Source organism: Carassius auratus, unplaced genomic scaffold (genome assembly GCF_003368295.1).
Source record: "Carassius auratus strain Wakin unplaced genomic scaffold, ASM336829v1 scaf_tig00001591, whole genome shotgun sequence".
Taxonomy (NCBI): Eukaryota; Metazoa; Chordata; class Actinopteri; order Cypriniformes; family Cyprinidae; genus Carassius; species Carassius auratus.
Window position 1 is genome coordinate 1536230 of NW_020523372.1, and position 19767 is coordinate 1555996.

Sequence of the window (19767 nt, forward strand, 5' to 3'; positions counted from 1 at the left end):
TTCTTGACTTACAGCGTGACGATGTCTGCATTGGCTGCCTGAACAGCAATACTTAGAGGGTCCTGCCCGTCCTCATCGACCTCCAGCTGAGAGGCTCCTCGCTTCAGGAACAAACACACCTGTCTGTGGACACACGCATGCAGTACACAATGTTGTTAAATTATAAGTAATTCTAAGGTAGATCGGCGTATTACTACAGTTTGGAAAAACTGTCTTAGAGACAAACAGTGTTGGGGAGTAACTAGTTACATGTAATGGAATTACATAAATTAATTCAATTACAGTTACTTTTAACAGTTACAGTTACAGAAAATGCTAACGATTACAAATTCGGTCACATCCGACTATTTTCACACACATACAGATTTTATTTGATGCCATCTTTGCAATGCAGAGGAAACACAGAAGCTGCATTTAGGCACTTCAATGGGATTACAAACTGTTTAATGCAGGACATGAATGCTATTAACCTGCAGTTGCAAATGCATAAATAATGTTTGGATATATTAAACATTAAAACGTAACTGATATAAAACTGTTATTTGAAATGTATATAATAAAAACACATTTTAAATGTGAAAGTAAAACCACCAGTAGGTGGCAGCAAGTGACAGTTAATGAGTGAGTCATTGCGATTGAACTGAATCATTTAAACAGTTGATTCATTCAGGAACGAATTACTGTAACACATCTAAAAACACTTGTTGATATCACGTACAAGTTCATGAGTTCCCCTACCAATGTATGAGAGGAACACAGCTTTCACTCTCAACCAAACAACATTACTAGCTAATCAGAAGTTTTTGTATGATTCACCTCGTGAGCTGAACGATGTGTATGATTCACCTCGTGAGCTGAACGATGTATATGATTCACTTTGTGAGCTGAACGATGTGTATGATTCGCCTTGTGAGCTGTACAATGTGTATGATTCACCTCGTGAGCTGTATGATGTGTATGATTCGCCTCGTGAGCCGTACAAAGTGTATGATTCGCCTCGTGAGCCGTACGATGTGTATGATTCGCCCCGTGAGCTGTATGTGTATGATTTGCCTCGTGAGCTGTACGATGTGTATGATTCGCCCCGTGAGCTGTAAGATGTGTATGATTTGCCTCGTGAATTATACGATGTGTATGATTCGCCCCGTGAGCTGTATGTGTATGATTTGCCTCGTGAGCCGTACGATGTGTATGATTCGCCCCGTGAGCTGTACGATGTGTATGATTCGCCTCGTGGGCTGTACGATGTGTATGATTCGCCCCGTGAGCTGTACGATGTGTATGATTCGCCCCGTGAGCCGTACGATGTGTATGATTCGCCCCGTGAGCTGTACGATGTGTATGATTCGCCTCGTGGGCTGTACGATGTGTATGATTCGCCCCGTGAGCTGTATGTGTATGATTTGCCTCGTGAGCCGTACGATGTGTATGATTCGCCCCGTGAGCTGTACGATGTGTATGATTCGCCTCGTGAGCTGTACGATGTGTATGATTCGCCTCGTGGGCTGTACGATGTGTATGATTCGCCTCGTGAGCTGTACGATGTGTATGATTCGCCTCGTGAGCCGTACGATGTGTATGATTCGCCTCGTGAGCTGTACGATGTGTATGATTCGCTTCGTGAGCTGAACGATGTGTATGATTCGCCCCTTGAGCTGTACGATGTGTATGATTCGTCTCGTGAGCTGTACGATGTGTATGATTCGCCTCGTGAGCTGTACGATGTGTATGATTCGCCCCTTGAGCTGTACGATGTGTATGATTCGTCTCGTGAGCTGTACGATGTGTATGATTCGCCTCGTGAGCTGTACGATGTGTATGATTCGCCTCGTGAGCTGTACGATGTGTATGATTCGCCTCGTGAGCTGAACGATGTGTATGATTCACCTTGTGAGCTGTACGATGCGTATGATTCACCTTGTGAAATGTCATGTTTTAGATTGTAGGTCATCTTCACTGTCAAGGACAACGCTAACCAGCAAAACTTGATATCAAAAGCATCGTTACATGTGTTTGCACCATATTGTAGTGAGTAACCTTTCTTGGTATTGCTTTTTCAAATATCCCACCATAATCTGTTGTCTGTAGTCAAATTACCCCGTGTATGTGTCCGACCCCACAACCCCCAAGCCCTGAAAATAAATTAGGCTAATTCTTTTTTGCTTTAACCCCTGTGATTAGCTAAATGAAGTGGCATAATACATTTTATGCCCCCATTTCTTTAATTTGAGATCATTCTAGATGTATTTTAATAGACTGAATCATGCAGTGAAAGATCGCACTGTAAATGTGCATCACAAAGCAGGTGTGCTTCGAATGGTTTTTACAAAATACTCAATAATGTCCAATCACATTGTTAAAACAACAATTACGATATTACCACAGATGATATCCATCACACACCCCTAATCAATATTCTAGCAAACCTCCCACAATCCCCTTGCACTGTGGCAGTGAGTTGTACTCCCTACTGTTTGGAACAGCCTTGGCAATGAGAACATGAATCTTAGAACTGAACTGTGTATGTAGACAGATCACTAGGTTTTCGAAATGCAACTTTTTCGTGATGTCTGTGCGAGTCATTTCTTACCCTGTGTGACCCAGACACGTGGCGTGGTGCAGAGGTGCCCGTCCTCGTATGTCCCTCTGATTAACATCTGCTCCATTCTGCAGCAGGAACTCACAAGCTATCAGAGAGCCCTATGAGAGAGAGAGAGAGAGAGAGAGAGGGAGGGAGGGAGAGAGAGAGAGGGAGGGAGGGAGCGAGGGAGAGAGAGAGAGAGAGAGAGAGAGAGAGTAAACACTGTTAATTTAACCTACTAGCTGTGCATAAAGTAAACACTGTCAAAAAACTACAAAAACTACTGGCTCACACTACAGGATTTTTTGTCCCTCTCCCGAGAATCGGAGCAAACAACTTGTCGAGCACCTCGATCTGTCCCGATGTTCTGGTTTTCTGGTAATGTGAGGCGTTCACCGATCGAATCTCGCACCTACTTGATCCGGGCAGCCCCGATTATTATCAAACATGTTTGATATTTAGGACTTAAATCTGGATGATGATGACTACATGAATACATCAGTACTTTCACAGCCAATGCGGAAATCCACAAAACAGCTGATGTATGGCTTCGTTGGATAGTGGAGATAGAGGAAACTGTTTCTTGACATTTTGTAGCAACACAACTGTCTCTATAATGTGTCGAAAGCGCATCAGAAGTGTAAGGAGAAATAGAAGCGCTGGAGTGAAATCACATCAGTTTTGAATGCACTGATTGAGTGCACAAAGCTAGCACACAAAAAAACGAAAAAAACATTCAGTGCCGATCTGATGCGTGAGATCACGTGATATCTTAATGATTTCTTGCAGTGTGTGATGTGCCACGATGTTCAAATCTTGTAGTGTGTGCACGTTTAATATTTGAGTGAAGATAATGTGCAAAGATCCTCCTTATGTGTGTGCGGCAACCAGATTACAAAATCGGTAATGATTTGAAAACTCCTATAGTGTGAGCCAGGCTTACGGCATTAAAACAAAAGAATATAAAATGGATATTTCCGGTCCTTGATTCTGATTGGTTGAGCCAGGTTCAAAGCCGTATAAATTATTCTACAAACATGCACCTTTTTGTTTCTGTGTCTGTGTGTTGCTCGGCAACAAATTTGTTGCAACCAGATCCGTTTCTGAGGAACTACGTTGTTTGGCGGAAGAATAATGTTTTTATTAATATCATTATATTTTATTTGCTTTGTTTCCTTATGGGAAACCTTGCTATGTATATGGAATAACGGTTTAAAAGAGCAATAATCCCCAACGAGCCGTGGTTAACAGTCAATGCTTCGCGTTGTGCCTAACAAAGCCCCTTATACCTGTTATAAATTCACTCTTAACCACAGCTTCTTGGGGCTAATTGCCAAGAAAATAAATTTTTAGTCTTTCTACTCCATGTTTGCCATTTCTTTGGAAATATTTGTGAAATGTTAGCAATTTATGAGTGAAGATGGCTTCACAGTAAATCCTACACCAGATTGTATTCAGTCTCACCCCTGCGACGGCGTGTATTAATGGACTCTTGCTTTCGTCCTCCTCGCTGACAGAGTTGATATCTGCACCGTGTGCGAGCGCCTCTGCCATGACCGGTAGGTTCCTGGCCCGTGACGCCTTATGAAGCAGCGCATTCGGGTCAAGCTCCCTGCCGTCCTCTAGATCCGACGCTTCCTGCTCGATATCAACCTCCCCGCTGGACTCATCCGAGTCCTCACACTCTGCAATAAAACAAAGACATGGGAGATGATGAAGGGGATCAACACACCACAGAGAGATCCCATACCAAAGTAGGACGTAGGTCTTCTCACCTTCCTCAGTGACGCTGTCCACCACTGCGCCAAAAACCAGTATGTCTGTGCTGCCGTCAGTACTGCCACCAAGCCCACTATCACTGCTGAGACCTGCGGGGCCAATGGGTGCCAAGCGAGGGACACGTTACTCACACCGTGATCTTCTCAATCATTCAGTCCTTGACTCCTCACACAATACATTAGAAAATTGGTCTGCAACAGGCATTTGTGCAGACCAGTGTTTCTCAAAATTAAATCTGCAGGAGATATTTGGGGTGGACTTGGTGGTCTGGGGGTTTTTAGAAGGTAAAGTCTTATTAGGAACTTACTGCGAGGCCCTGAGCCTGTGTCGAAGTATGAGAAGAGAGAATCAAGCTCGTCGGGACAAAACAAGGATTCTCTCCGAAACTTTGCGGCTGCTGCAGCTGAGGATGACAAACAGAGAAGATCATCATGTCAACCTCAATCTCACTTTGTCTAACACTCATAATCCATTCAAAATCTGTATTTTTTCATTTTGCGTCCGTTAAAATCATTACTTTATAGAACATCCATAACTGAATGTTTTTCAACTAAAATATTGTATCTGACCATGAGTGAATGACAAAATAGTTAATGGTATTTCTTTTTTTTATTTAAATTTACTATGTTATTATCATGTTATTACAGAATTCACTTTTTTAGTACTTAAAATTGAGAAATTCTTTGAAATTTCAAAAAGCTATGATGGAAATCATGCAATATATATATACTGCATGAAACTTAAGACAATCTGATCATTTTCAGTTTAAAGTACACTGGAATAAATGGCATTTCCTTTGAAATTATCATTTGAAATACTGAAATATGTATATAATATAAGTATAATTCAAAAACAGTCTACATTTATGAAACATACCTATTCGCGACAAAACATCAAAACAACATAAATGTTACTAAAGTATTAAGTTTTCCAACAAACTAAGTTAATTTTACTTACATAGATGTTTACTGTCAGATCACAAAGTCATCAATTTTTCATGCTGCTGTGGCTCATCAATACTTCATACTTATGTTTATAAAAAAATATGGGGAAAGGCTAAATTTTAAGGTATTTTCAAAGTATTTTTGACACCTAATGACCTGCATATATACCAAGTCCAAAATTGTTATATCTTGCAAAAAAGAAATTGTAAAACAAAACTAATAATAAAAATAAATGATGCATATTTTGAGGGTGTTAATGAATTTGAAAAGTAATTTTATATATATATATTTATTTCCAGGTCTAAATGGACCTGAATGAGGGCTAACTCAGAAAACAGTAGAAGAAATGCGTTCAGAAATAAGCAAGCAAGTACCAGCGGAGAGATTGGCTGGCGACATGATCCCGGCGTCGTGCCTGTATTTCCGGCGTGTTTTAGGGGCTCTGATGGAGCTGTTGTGTCTTCTGCACTTCTTCACGCTCCAGTGTTGTGGTTTTCTGCTCCCCTCCACCAGAGCCTCGGAGCCACACATCTTCTTCAGAAACTTCCTCTCCACATATTTCGCTTTGATCCACGATTCTTTCTCCTGCCTAAATAAAACACCAGAAGCACAAACGGGAGCTTCTGTCAATGAAACATCGGCCATATGAAAATATAATGTCATGGCTATTGATATAACGCCGCACACTGACCTTGAGCTGCTGGGACCAGGTTTCTTAAGCCTCTGTTCCTCACACGCACCTTCATAAATCTGGTTGATTACAGTGTTGCCAAGCTCACACATTAACTACGAAGAAAACAGTCATAAAGTGTTATTTGTTTGATTAAACTAAAAACTATTACATAACCAATTTGAAATCAATGTAATAGCATTCTGAATAATTGAATTGAATCCGTACGTAGATTTGGATGAATAATTAGGCAATTAACATAATTGTGACAGGTTTGTGAGATTCATCTATTTAGTTCTCACTGGGCTCTTACCTTTATAAGCTCTGGCTCCCATGTGTCGAGGGTTAAAGAGCGAACTTTAGAGCAGTGGACGCCCAAACTCCTGCAGAGAAAGAAAATCAACCATAGCTTCAAGCGTGCTCAAGATGGCATTGTCCTAATTTAGGCACACTTTTCGTCGAATGACTTCCATTATATTTTCTCACTGCAAAATAAATGTTTCACTCAAACTACCAAAGACCCATTAGGATCAGCCTCCTTTAGAAACCCGTCATAATCACAGAGCCCCCATCTGCAGCCCCTGTTGTGTCTGAGCACATCAAATCTAATGCCTCTGTGTATTATGAGGCTTCTGTCTAACGTTCGGTCACAGACGCCCATCTCTGAGGAGGCAGGAGAGGTTTAATCTGATTAGCAGGCTGGCGCCGGTAATCTGCAGAGGAACTGATGGAGCAGAAAAGGTGCTTCACCCTGAGGGTGTGACGTGGTGTTTACATGAGCCTCATATGGATGGAAAGCCATTCTGCTGTTGGGTTCAATCTGTCATGAGAGATGCAGTTGGGATAAATGTTCTGACGCAGGTGCTTTAAGGACTGTTTATATCTTCAGTCAAATCAGTATGGAAGCAGATGGCTTTTCAGATGTTTAGATGTTGGGTCTTTATGTCAGCTGCATGATGCTGGGAGCAATGTACATTATACTTTATAGTATAAAACTTTTTCCTATGATCTATAATGCTTTGCCCCAGTTATGGGAGGAACTTCCCGTTACATGTAAACAATAAGCAAAAGGTACAATGAAGAGACATTATTCCACTCAACCTTCAACCACTGATCATTGAAATTTTAAAGTGCAAAAGCATTAACAAATTATTACAACAGACCATGAATAACCCTAAAGTTTGATTTTCACAGCAATATTACAGACACGGTTATCTCATGTAACATTTTGACTCACTCGCACTTAATTTTTTTGTAATTTTGACAGTATTTACTGCTTTGGAAACATTTAAGTAAAAAAAGCGGGGACAAAATAATTTGAAAGCATCTGTGTGAAAACAAAATTGGAAAGAGACGTGTTGAGTTGGGGATAAAGAAAGATTCTTAGAGTATTCATGGGATATATTGCAAATTCAATCGGAAGAGCCGACCACAAACGCAGCACATGTTGTAATTTTTCATATTGTTACGTCGGAACACAAATAATGTGAAGAAAAATAATGCAGGGGACTGAAAAGCGCTTTTCCACCGATATTCTCGCTGCATTCAAATACCAAGCGTTACGTTATTCACCTGGTGTCTAAAAACAGAACAAAGGCAAATCTACAGCTCAGGATCAGTATTATTTACACTGCAAATGTATGATTCAAAAGGATTTGTTCCAGTCTATTTGAGTGACATTTAAACCTAAACTGGAAATGCCTCCCATAATTTAAATTGCAGTAGGCTCACGGTGGATAACTTCAATCCTGACTAGAACAAACAGCAGACTGTCACCTGTGAATGCCAGAGCACTCGATGCAGAGCAGAATGCCGAAGTTGATGCTGGCCCAGCGAGGGTCGGCCTGGCCACAGTCGCAGCAGATCTCGTTTCCTGGCAGAGACTGGACGCGCTGTAGGATACTCTCTCCCCTAACAATACGCTCCCGCGGCTCGCTGGCAGAGTCGATACTGCTCGTGGAGGGAGACGCTGTCCTGTCCAAACGCTGTAGAATCAAGAGTTTGGGTTAACTTTCTTAACATTCAAACTATGTCAAATGCAATTTATGTAATCAGGCCAATGGTACAACACCCATTTTCATGCCCAGATCTATTAGTTCATTTAAAAACACATTAAAAATGCCATTCATAAATTGTGCAGAAGTTTTCACCCCCCAACTCTTAATGCATCCTGTTTCCTTTTGGAGCATCAGTGAATGTTTGAATCTTTTTTAATAGTTGTGTTTGAGTCCCTCAAATGTCCTCAGTGTGAAAAGATGCATCTCAAAATCATAAAGTCACTGCTGGAAAGGGTTTAAATATGCGAAAGAAGCTGTAAAACTGAATAATCTACAGGACTTTAAAGATTTTTCTGAAGAACGCTGCTCAGTTTAACTGTTCAGAACAAACAAGGGACTCATGCACAACCATCACAAAACAGAAAGACAGTCGAGGATCATCAGGTAACAGAACACAGTACTAAGAACCAAGGGCTCCCAAACTTTTGAATGGGGTTATTTGAATAATTTCATCAATTTTTTTGTCTTGTGGACTAAATGTAAACATCTTTTATGTACAATGTCTTACTCAGGACAGTACTAAATAAAAAAGAACATGCATTTAGTATGATCTCTCTTATTTTATTAAAATTATTCACATTTTCACAGATTCTGCAAGGGGTGCCCAAACTTTCGCATGCCACTGTATTTAGCTGAATCCCCTTTACAGTCCAGAAATATTTGATTGGTTTCAAGCCCATATATACATATATATGTATGTATTTGTGTGTAGATGTATATGTGTGTGTATAAATATACACACACAAAAAAATATTCACTCCTTAGTATAAAAAAATAAAAATAAAAAATTCAAACGAAACATACCTTTCCAAAGAACGTCAAATATTTTTACATCTATAGCCTACATTGTAGACACACTTATTCATCAGTGACCCAATTTCCAATTTTCATCTAAACTTTAAAATAACTTTTCACCACTTTACATTACATTTCGATGTATAATCCCATGCATTAATGTGAGTAGTTGGACTGACCTCAATGTAATAGTTGTCAGAAATTTCCCTGTAGGCAGAAGCAATGCTCGCCTGAACTGCTTGAATCCAAGCTTGACGGAGCTTCTCAGATTCAGCCTGCAGCATACAGCTCCTGATAGGGGTTGATCTGATATTAGATACTGTGCACACACACACACACACACACACAACACATGTGACAGTACTCACTTTGTAGGTGACACCACTTCAAAACAGAACCTTCTCTCAATGTCCTCACACGGTTTCACAGAGCAAAGCCGCAGGTCCTCCACAACCACAGTCAAAACATCCTACAACACACAGCAGATCACAGCGTCAGCTCACAATAATCATTTGTAGCACCTGAAAAGTATTCATATCTGAATTTATCTCTGCAAACCACCTACTTTAAGTCGTTTCTGATACACTAATTGACTGTTCTGTATCGAAAACCATCGCCTGGTAGGAGAAGAAAACACACTCAATATCAGGTTTCCTCCATAAAATGAAAGATAAATAGACAGTCGAGCCTGTCCTTACCTGTTCCACGTCTTGAAAGCATTGCTCGCCCTCTTGAAAAGGTATCCCTCCATCACCACACCATTGGGAGCATCAACATTGAATTCCACTTTGGAGTCATCGTATGCAAAATCCTGCCATGCAAGAAACAGAGCAGCTCTAATTGATTCATGCAGGTCAGTGGCACACACCAAAACAGGGCTCTTCTCTCCCGCCCCTCAGTCAGTACTGAGGACCCTTATTGTTCTGTTAAGTCTTCTCCGAGACAGACAAAAGACAAAATTTAATCCCTATCAGTCAAAACATAATCCTCATGACCACAGCAGCCAATCCAATCCCTCTCATTTCAATCAATAATGACTGGCAACCTCTTAAAACATCTCCGTCACAAGTATTGCTCCATCTATATCCCAACTGTGCTGAGATTGAGCTGTTAGAAGAGTTTTCTAAAAGCCGAATGAATCACTCTCCTGCAACATCAGTGACACTGACCTTCCAGCAGCTGTTTCCAGTTTTGCACACACAGAATCAACAAATACAACTCACTCAGTCATGTTTCAAGAGCATTCATCATCAAAATTATATGAAAGAGCTCAACAAAAAATAGCCCACATTAGAGTAATTAAAAAAGCTACAATAAAAACTTTAAATAAAATACATTATATATTAACAATCCTATATTTTAAAAGACATTTTCAAATTAATGTACAGTATATATATATATATATATATATATATATATATATATATATATATATATATTATAATTCAATTCATTTTATTAATACACAATTTAATTTTCATATTGTTTTACCAAAGCAATAACAACCAAGTATTTAACAAGTCAATACAAATGTAATGTATTTATTAAAATTTAAATGTAAAGCGTATGACTATACATCAATGATGATGATTTTAATGCCTTTGCAATGTAACAATCAAAGTACGCAAATTAAAAAAATATTTTTTTTATTTATTGTACTTAGTACATTTAATATTGTATACTATAAAAGTGTTTTATAGGTCATATGTAATGCAATGATCATTTCTATAGTAGAGCATATTTCAACAGGACTCCATCTTTCTAAAAATAAGACCTCTAAACTAAATGAATAATGAAATAAATCAGCTATTGCACGAGCGATACCAGTAAGTAAAATACTAACTATACATTCACTAAATAATAAATTAAATATATTGGAGGAAAAGTGTCAATATGAGATCAATGAAGTTAAATAATACGCAACACGTAACAAACAATAATAATAAACAAATAATATCTCAAAAGATTGGATTAACACAAAAAAATAATTAAAACTCACCAAAGTATACTTCAGTTTCCTGAATATCTTCATCTTTAAAAAATGTTTATCCAGAAGCATCAGTAATAATGCAGTAACGCGCGCTTTTGCTAAGAGCCTAGTCTTGTTTCTCTACAGTGGAGTCATCTCATGTGAAAGTCAAAGGCAGGCACGCGCTTCATCGATCTCGTGCGCACTCCTGACCTCCAGTCAAGCGCGAGCGAATGGCGAACGCGCACCACGCTTCCACCGCTCAATATCCACATGATTAGCATACAGCTGTCGATTTGTGTGCTCTGCTCCGTGACCTCAGTCGAACATTATTTCACGGCCACGTACAGAAAGCACCGCGTCATTCACGGATTTACGAGCGCGCGGTGTTCTCTTTAAACTCGCTCGTGCATCTGTCTGACAGTGATGCAGAACCATTGCTGTTCAATCAAGCAAGTGTTATTGCCCCGGCCCTCAGAGAACCGCTTTCTTCCAGCTCACACACTCTCTAACAAGAGGAGGAGATATTACATTTGATAAGGATTTCAGTCGGTCTATCACGACTGCGTTATGAAGAAAAAAAAAAAAAAACACAACAGCAGATAATCAATAATAATAGATAATCTCCACTTTGACTTCACTACACCTCAACTGAACCTCAGTTACTGAAGAAATCCATTACATATTTTAAATATGCAAAATACAACAAAGTTGACACTACACACACACACACACACACACACACGTATATATACACACAAGTAGAATAATATGAAGGCTAATTAGAAAAGCATGCAAACATTTTATATAGTATATACACAGAGTTAGAAATATATATTAATATAATAAAAGTAAAAGTGAAATTATAGAAAAAAAAAAAAAGTTTAGCTGGTTATTAGCATGCCTGCTATTAACATATTGGCTGTTTTTGAACACATATTTTACATGATTATATTCTACATCCCTAATCATACCCAATACCTGAACTTAACAACTACCTCTTTTAATTATTAATATGCAGCATATTAGGGGTTTATTGAGGCAAAAGTCGTAGTTAATGGTTTTGTTAATAGTGAGAATTGGACAGCATAAAGTGCAACCGAAAGTGGCATACGGAAGCAGTTTACCATAATCTCTTAATATTATTTATATACAATCAATAATATTAAAATTGGGGAGGGCAATATATTATTATACTATACTATTTCGAAATTTCCACCAAATTAAAAATTCAGTTTGGAGTAACCAATATGCAAGATGTCATTTTTTTTGGGCAAGAAAACTTTCAAACTGAAAATGTTATGAACCTTGTATGTCAAGCTCAGCAAATCGTAGGATGATGTGATATTTGAAAATTTTCATGTCAAATTAAGTAACCCCAATGCTTTTGTTTTATATATATATATATATATATATATATATATATATATATATATATATATATATATATATATATATATATACACACACAGAATTCTCAGTTTATCATTAATGCAGTTTTGTGTTCCACGTTAGCACTGCATGCTTATAAAGCCTCCCAGAGCAGCTGAGTGTGTGACAGACATACCTTAACTCTGTGAAGGACTGAGAAAGAGAAACCCCAAGGGAGCCACAAGCAGGTTAGACATGAATAAAAGACCAGTGTGAGAGGAGCGAGTTAGTGTGTGTGTGTGTGTGCATGTGTTACGAGGGACAGATGCAACACGAGGAGGCAGTAAAACGGCGAGGTGGTGGGATCGTAACTCTGTCACCGGAGGAAAGAGGAGGAAGGACAAATCATTCGATAAATCAACAGGAGGCTTCCGCCCACAGCATCGCTCAGGAATGGCAGCTGGCCGCATTCACCGATTGCTCTCATATCATAAGTTTGGAGCTAGATATAGTGACATTTTCTGAGTTTGTCCGTTCACTGTAACAATGGTGGGATGCTACTGGTAGAGATACAGATCTGGGTAGTAACTGGTTGCATGTAATCGGGATTACAAAAATTAGGTTGGCCTACTTGTAATTCGGCGATATTACATTTTAAAACACTACTTTTTATTGATTACATGATCACATATTATTCATTCAATAGCAATACATTATTCATAATTCAATGATTTAAACTTTTTCATGTTTGGATATTTTACACAGAAAATTGTGATTTGTTTCTTTTTCTTTGTATTTTTATATCAATATGGTACATGATTATGCAGTTTAAATCAATGCGATAAATGCGTTAAGCCAAAAGTAATCTAAAAGTAATCACGGAAGTAATCTGTTTACATTACTTAAAACGTGTAATGTAATGAATCATGTTACAAACCACAATTGTCATGTAGTTCGGGATCAATGTCAGACTACACTTTATAAGTAATCTACCCAGCACTGTAGATATATACATAGATGCGTCCTCAGCAGCTGTTGACTGCCAAACATAAGATATAGCCATTTTAACTGACAATGCACCAAGACAAAGGCAGTAGCAATCCTGGCATTAAAATGTTACAATAGTTGATAAACCTTATGTGAATGTTTATCCAATTGCTTTGGGAATATAAATATTGGCTATGCTATGTTGTGTCACTTTGGAAAATAGTTTGATTTTTACTGTTAGTGATGGCTGGTTGATATATGGTACATATGATAGATATATGGCCAGATTTAGTGTTCTGGTGGTTTTTAGAGGGCATTGCTAGAAGGGTGTCACGGGTCCAGGTCAGAGCCCAAGTCTTGTGTTTTGTGATCCTCTCTGATGAACTGTGTGGGTGGACATGGGCCAACAGGTCACCAGATGACATGCTGTTCTGTGGCCCAAGCGTGCTGTACGCTTTAAGCTTATTACAGACTTTACAGCTGTTCTCTTTCTCCCAGTAGTTTCTCACTCTCTTTCATCCACAGTTCAATTGTTCCTCGTTCTTTTCTTTAGCTGTCTGACAACCTACTTTCTCTGTAATTCAACTTCCTGTTATTTTTGTCCCTGTTTTCTGGTCGTCTCCGAGGCCTGCTTTTCCTTTTAATCTCATAACTTTGAAAATCATTACACATACTTTATTGTTCAAATGTTTGAGGTTTGGTTAGAAGGATTGTGAAAGACATCTCTCATCAAGGCTGTATTTATTTGATCAAACATACAGTAAAATGGGTATATTCAACTTTTCTAATATATTTTAAAATGTAATTATTCCTGTGATCAAAGCTGAATTTTCAGCATCATTACTCCAGTCTTCAGTGTCACACGATTCTGTTTTCTATAAGATGCTGATTTGAAACTCAAGAAACATGTATATATACACACATATATACATTTTTGCCATTATGTTTTTTTTTTTGTAAGATTTTGCTTTGTGCCTTATATTATTGATATTAAAAATAAGTCTATTTATTTTCTCACACAAAGCAATCATGTTGCTACATAAGACCAAAAAAAAAGAAAACAAAAACAAATATTTTCAAAACACTTTAGTAGGCTATAGGGACCAATTCTCATTATGAAAGTTGCTTATTCGCATGGTTATTATTAACATATTGGCTGTTTATTAGTATGTCCAAAGCTCATATTCTGCCGTAATCTACATTCCTAGTTCTACTCAATACATAAACTTAATAACTACCTATTAATGAGCAGAACATTAGGAGTTTATTCAGGCAAAAGTCGTAGTCAATGGTTTATTAACACCTTAAAATAAAGTGTGATCCATTTTTTAAGTTGCATGTGAGAAAGAAAAAAAATCATATGAATATTGAATAAAGTGATAACAGAAATTTATTTTTGGTCCCATTAAGAACTGCGATGTGGACAAAAACAGCACAGCACAGGACATTAAAATGCTCTGCTGATGCTCCTTCCAGATTTTTGTCCTGTAAATGTTTATGTCGCCCACTAAAATCCTGTTGTGTTACAGAAACAGGAAGTTCGATTTATCTGCAAGTCATGTTCTAAATAACCCTCTTGGCCTGCGGACAACCACTCTCACACGTGTGCAGCGCTCTTGAAACATGCTCTGTCTGTTCGGGACAGTTGGTGGCACTAATTTGTCAGTGTTTTTGGCGCGGCACCTCTTGCCCTCCCTGCCATCTGCTGTCTAACTGTGCTGGCCAACGTGCCCACAGAGAGACATCCAGACCTCTTCACAGACCCACCTGGAGCCCTCCGTTTCTACCAAAGACTTTGAAAGATATCAAAGACATTGTCACAAATAATAACAAAAAGACTACGCCAGGTTTTTCCGTCAAGAATAGTCTGACCCGGGTATCAATAGAGGCTTCCCACATACTCCGTTTCGATCAACGAGTTAGATTTGTAAAATATCTCTCATATCTCAACCATGTTTTAGAGACTGAATTCTGTCTGTAAACATGAATATGCACAACTACTACTAACAGCACACATCTGGAATCAGCATGACAGCTCTCGTGAGAACAGCAAACACATGAAGAGGTTTGTTTGCAGTATGAATCTAGAGCATTGGTCTCAAACTCAGTTCTTGGAGGGCTACATCTCTGAACAGTTTAGCTCCAACCCTAATCAAACACACTTGATCCAGCTCATCAAGCTCTTCAGGATCACTAGAAACTTGCAAGCACGTGTGATATGGAGCTGGTTGGAGCTAAACCATTGACCATTGATCTGGACTGTAAGACTGCGAAAGCATGGGAGAACTAACGAGAGAGAGAGAGAGAGAGAGAGAGAGAGAGAGAGAGAGAGAGAGAGAGAGAGAGATGTGGGCATGTGAGGTGAACACGTGTGTCTGAGAGAGAACAACATCAAAACACGCTGGAAAAATGCTTTTGTTTTCCATTTTGCTAATGTGCAAATTAGCTTTTTTTACTCAGAATGAAATATGAGTTTGCTAAGCGTTTAAGTGTATAAACATGAATTTGAAAAGATGATCTTTGGTTCCACATTAAAAAAAAAAAAACGTTTTGGCTTTCATCAGAGCTACGTAAGCTTCTTAAAGCTGCTCTGAGATGAAATTCCCCAGTGTCCCAGTGACACACACAAAAGCCAGCGGGTGAGGAGGCAGGTTCGGCCTCACGCGGCTCCGAAAGACTCAAAACGCCTGGACATTTTTCATGTTCTCCAAAAATTGCATGTAAACTAAACTTAATCCACAATGCTGCTGTATAAACACCTAAAACCTGCATCAAGCAAACACCAGCTGCTCTGAAAATGTCTTTTCCAGGGAAACGTTCTTGTTTTATTGTCACTGTGAATGTGATAAATGCAGCGCTGTCCATGTGATTTTGTGATGTCCTCGTCTCCCCTTCTTACACACACTCACACTGATTACACTAACCATGGCATGTGATGGCCATAAAACAATTCTTTATAGATCACCAATCAATCTGTCCCTACGGCTGACTGACCTGCCTCATAAAAATGCATTTGTTAATAGACAACTGGAAGCCAGTGTTCCTGTTGAAGCTGTAGAGCCTGATGCTAGCACGGAAAAATACACTACCTAAACACACAAGTGGATAAAAGCATCGACAAAATGCAGAAAAATTTAACTTTATTATTGAACTTCATTTTATTTCATTTAAATAATAGTAGTGCTGTCACACAATTAATGGCATCCAAAATACGTTTTCTTTACATAATATATGTGTTATTATTATGTATATATAAAAACAAACACATACAGTATATAGTTTGAAAGTATTTGCATGTATATATTTATATTCACATAATTTATATTATATATATTTATATTAATTATATAAAAAAAAAAATTGTGTTTGCATTTATATATATATATATATATATATATATATATATATATATATATATATATATATATATATATATACATAATAAATATACAAAGTAAACACACATAAATATTAAAGTATTTTTGATGCGATTAATCATTTGACAGCACAAAAAAAGCTATATAAATTTTTTATAAATTAGTGCATAATATACAGTACAGAAAAAAAGGAATTTGCATTTTTCCTGGATTAAGATTACGTTTAACTGTTTTTAAAGGATTAATGTTTTAAAAGATTTACTTAAGATTAACTTAAATGTGAATGACAAGTCGTATAAGTTTATTGTACAAAAATATACTTTTTATAAAACCCAAAATACGGTTTCATGGTATATTTGCAATTGTTACATTTTCAAATTCACCCAACATTTGCTGAAAAAAAAAAGGTCAATTTTGGACCGAACCAAGAGCAAACTGACCATAGCTTTCATTTGTTCATCTATATAGCCAGAACAAGAATTCATGCTGTGAATAAAGAGAAAACAGACTCACCTGCATCAAAGTCTGGATATGAGCGGCACAATCAAACAGTGAGGAAAAAGAGAGAGAAAATTCAAATTATTCAGTTTTTTGTTTGTTTTGTTTTTATAAATCAAAATACTGCATGCATTTATTCATAAACAACATCATCCAGATCTCACTGATCAATGCAAATAGTCCCTGTGATGTCACAAAGTTATAAATCGATTTTAGAACTAATCTCTGCCTTAATTCACATCCAAATCAGATTAAATTTGAAAGTGCTGCTATTATTTGATGATTTTTGCAAAAAACTGACCTTTTATGCAGTGTGTAAATGAATGAAAACATCCTGCAAGGTTTTAAATCTGAAAGTGCGCCGTTTATAAAGTTATTGTCTCTCAAAAGAAACAGTCGACAAGTCTATTTTTAAAATGAATTTCAAGCCATTTCATGTTAACATCATCATGAAACATTTGCATATTGTCCGCCCATGTGTTGGTCTTTTTGCATTGGTCTGAATGAAAATGCTAATTCATTCTTTGCCACTAGGTGGCGCTCTTGGAGCGGTAAAAATAGCGTTTCCTCAGTAACGCTTTACACAAAGCAGCACTGCGCTCACAAACACATACTTAGTCAGGTTTTACTGGCGTGATGAAATTAAAATGAGACCAATCAACCAATCACTGCATATTAGCGTCACGCCAGGGAGGGCGTTGGAAAAATGAATCGTTGAGCGAATCGTTTGGGAGTCATTGAGCAAATAAGGCAAAAATAAATGCATACTCTGCATGCATCTCAACCTGTTGTTGGGGACCCCAAAAACCAAAATGTAAACCCATTCATTACCCATAATAGGGGCACTTTAAATCTGCTGTGCTTTGGTCCAGAAACGGCCCATTGATACTACTGGAATCTGAACAAAGACGAGCCGAGACAAAGATTCAGGGTCAGAGGGAAAAGTCAGAGTGTTTCTGGCCCGGATCTGTTGGCTGCGATGTGCTAACAGATGGATGTTAGAGAGCGTGTGTGTGTGTGTGTGTGTGTGTGTGTGTGTGTCTTGAGGGCCAAATTCCCGGGGAGATCTGGACGGGACAGGACATCATGCATTACTGATATGGTGATGAAGCACTTTGAACAAACAAATGAGACTAACGGAGGTGAACATATGTAGAGAGAGTGTTTCTTAAACAAGCGTTATAACTGTCACAAACATGACAGCAAAGGGCTTGAGTGATCGGACAATATCATGACAGGAAGAGGAAATAACTTCTCCTGACACCTGATTCTCAGCAGAAACCACTTTCTACCAGTTTTTACTTTAGGGTTAATAATTCAGTAGCCACACCTACTTCTGTCTGATCAGATTCAGCTGAGGATCTGAGGCGGAGAGATCGTATGGGAAGTGGGTTTCATATATTATGAGTGGAAACTGGTCACATGACCCCTTCGGTGGAAAGAGGCAGTTAACAGAGAACAAAATGAAGATTTAACAGAAGAGAGCGGCAGACAAGAAAGACAGAAGGCCAGAGGGGGAAGATGAAAGAAAAGATGGAAAATGAGGACGGAGAGAGTAAAGAAAGCAGATGGTGTTCTCACTCGCTGCTGTATGGTGGCATGTTTGTGCTCCATCTCTCTCTTCTCCATCGCTGAGTCTATGACCAGCTGATCCAACTGAAATAAAAAGACAAAGGCCAGCGTTACACTGAATTATATCTTTTTTTGAAGTTGTAAATAAAACAAAGGTAACTGGAATATATTTTACAAGAAAATACTATTTAAGTCTTTCTATATTTAATGTTTTACTTGCTATTTTTGTAATTATTTGTTAAATATAACAAGCAGTTTCTGAGCGATTTTTTCATCATATTTAGAACCAGTAGATTTTTATTCACAAAAGGACTCGTTTTATTCTGTGTGTGTGCATATAGGTATTTTATGATATTAATAGAAATTACATTTTTACAAAATAAACTAAAATACAGAACTTCATTTCTCTTTCAATTTGTTTTTGAAACAGTAAGGAGCAAATGCTTCTTTTAAAAAAAGGAAATAATCATTAAATAAGTCTATAAATATTTATTATTATTGTAATATATTTTGTACTTTAATCTGACTTATTACTGTTATAAATTATGTTTATATTAATTAAATTATACCAATAAAGATATTTTAATTATTAATTATATATTTTTTTATTTTATTTAATTTGATATATTATTTATTATTATTCTTGTTACTTCAGTTTTTAATAACAATAATACAAAAAATACATTCATAATTTACTCTTCTTATGAATACCACCGTTGACTGCTGCTGTTTAGAGACTTGTGTGTGGAAACTGATTCAAATATTGGTCTTTCTTTACAAAAGGTAACATGAAAATAAATAAGCAACACATTTAACCTCGATAATGTGACATGGCAAAACAGACAACGGCAATGAAGAGCCAAATAGTAATAGTAACATACTAAAATATTATGAAAATAAACTTTAGAATAACATGAGGTGATTAATCGTGCACAATAAGACTTTATTAACGAGGGTGAATTATATTTTCAGCTTGTCTTTAAGCCTGTCTCAGACAGATGTCTGTCAGCCTCAAGGAGAGACATTATCCCTCATTTCCACTCATTAGGCCTGTGTTAGTTTGGAGCCAGGGGCTGGTCACCACATGTCCCGCATTAGACGCAGGTGTCGGGGAGGACAGGTGAACACAGGGCCCTAATGAGGAGCAGATGTCTAGATCTATCTCAC

General features: G+C 37.7%; 1 protein-coding gene across 6 annotated transcripts in view; it reads right to left on the minus strand.

The window, feature by feature from the left end:
* Positions 1–19767, minus strand: part of acap3b (ArfGAP with coiled-coil, ankyrin repeat and PH domains 3b) — an 81073-nt gene that overhangs the window by 4350 nt on the left and 56956 nt on the right. For 3 of the 6 annotated variants that reach the window (XM_026242477.1, XM_026242482.1, XM_026242480.1), the window contains exons 9-23: positions 18610–18684; positions 17044–17055; positions 9525–9637; positions 9392–9443; positions 9195–9295; positions 9006–9117; positions 7751–7959; positions 6288–6357; positions 5996–6090; positions 5679–5893; positions 4668–4763; positions 4357–4458; positions 4046–4266; positions 2591–2700; positions 13–123 (exon numbers count right to left, since the gene is read on the minus strand). In XM_026242477.1, the coding sequence (XP_026098262.1) occupies positions 13–123; positions 2591–2700; positions 4046–4266; positions 4357–4458; positions 4668–4763; positions 5679–5893; positions 5996–6090; positions 6288–6357; positions 7751–7959; positions 9006–9117; positions 9195–9295; positions 9392–9443; positions 9525–9637; positions 17044–17055; positions 18610–18684 (1694 nt within the window). The remainder of the gene's footprint in view (positions 1–12; positions 124–2590; positions 2701–4045; positions 4267–4356; positions 4459–4667; positions 4764–5678; positions 5894–5995; positions 6091–6287; positions 6358–7750; positions 7960–9005; positions 9118–9194; positions 9296–9391; positions 9444–9524; positions 9638–17043; positions 17056–18609; positions 18685–19767) is intronic. The other 3 variants (XM_026242478.1, XM_026242481.1, XM_026242479.1) reach the window with 2 other exon arrangements.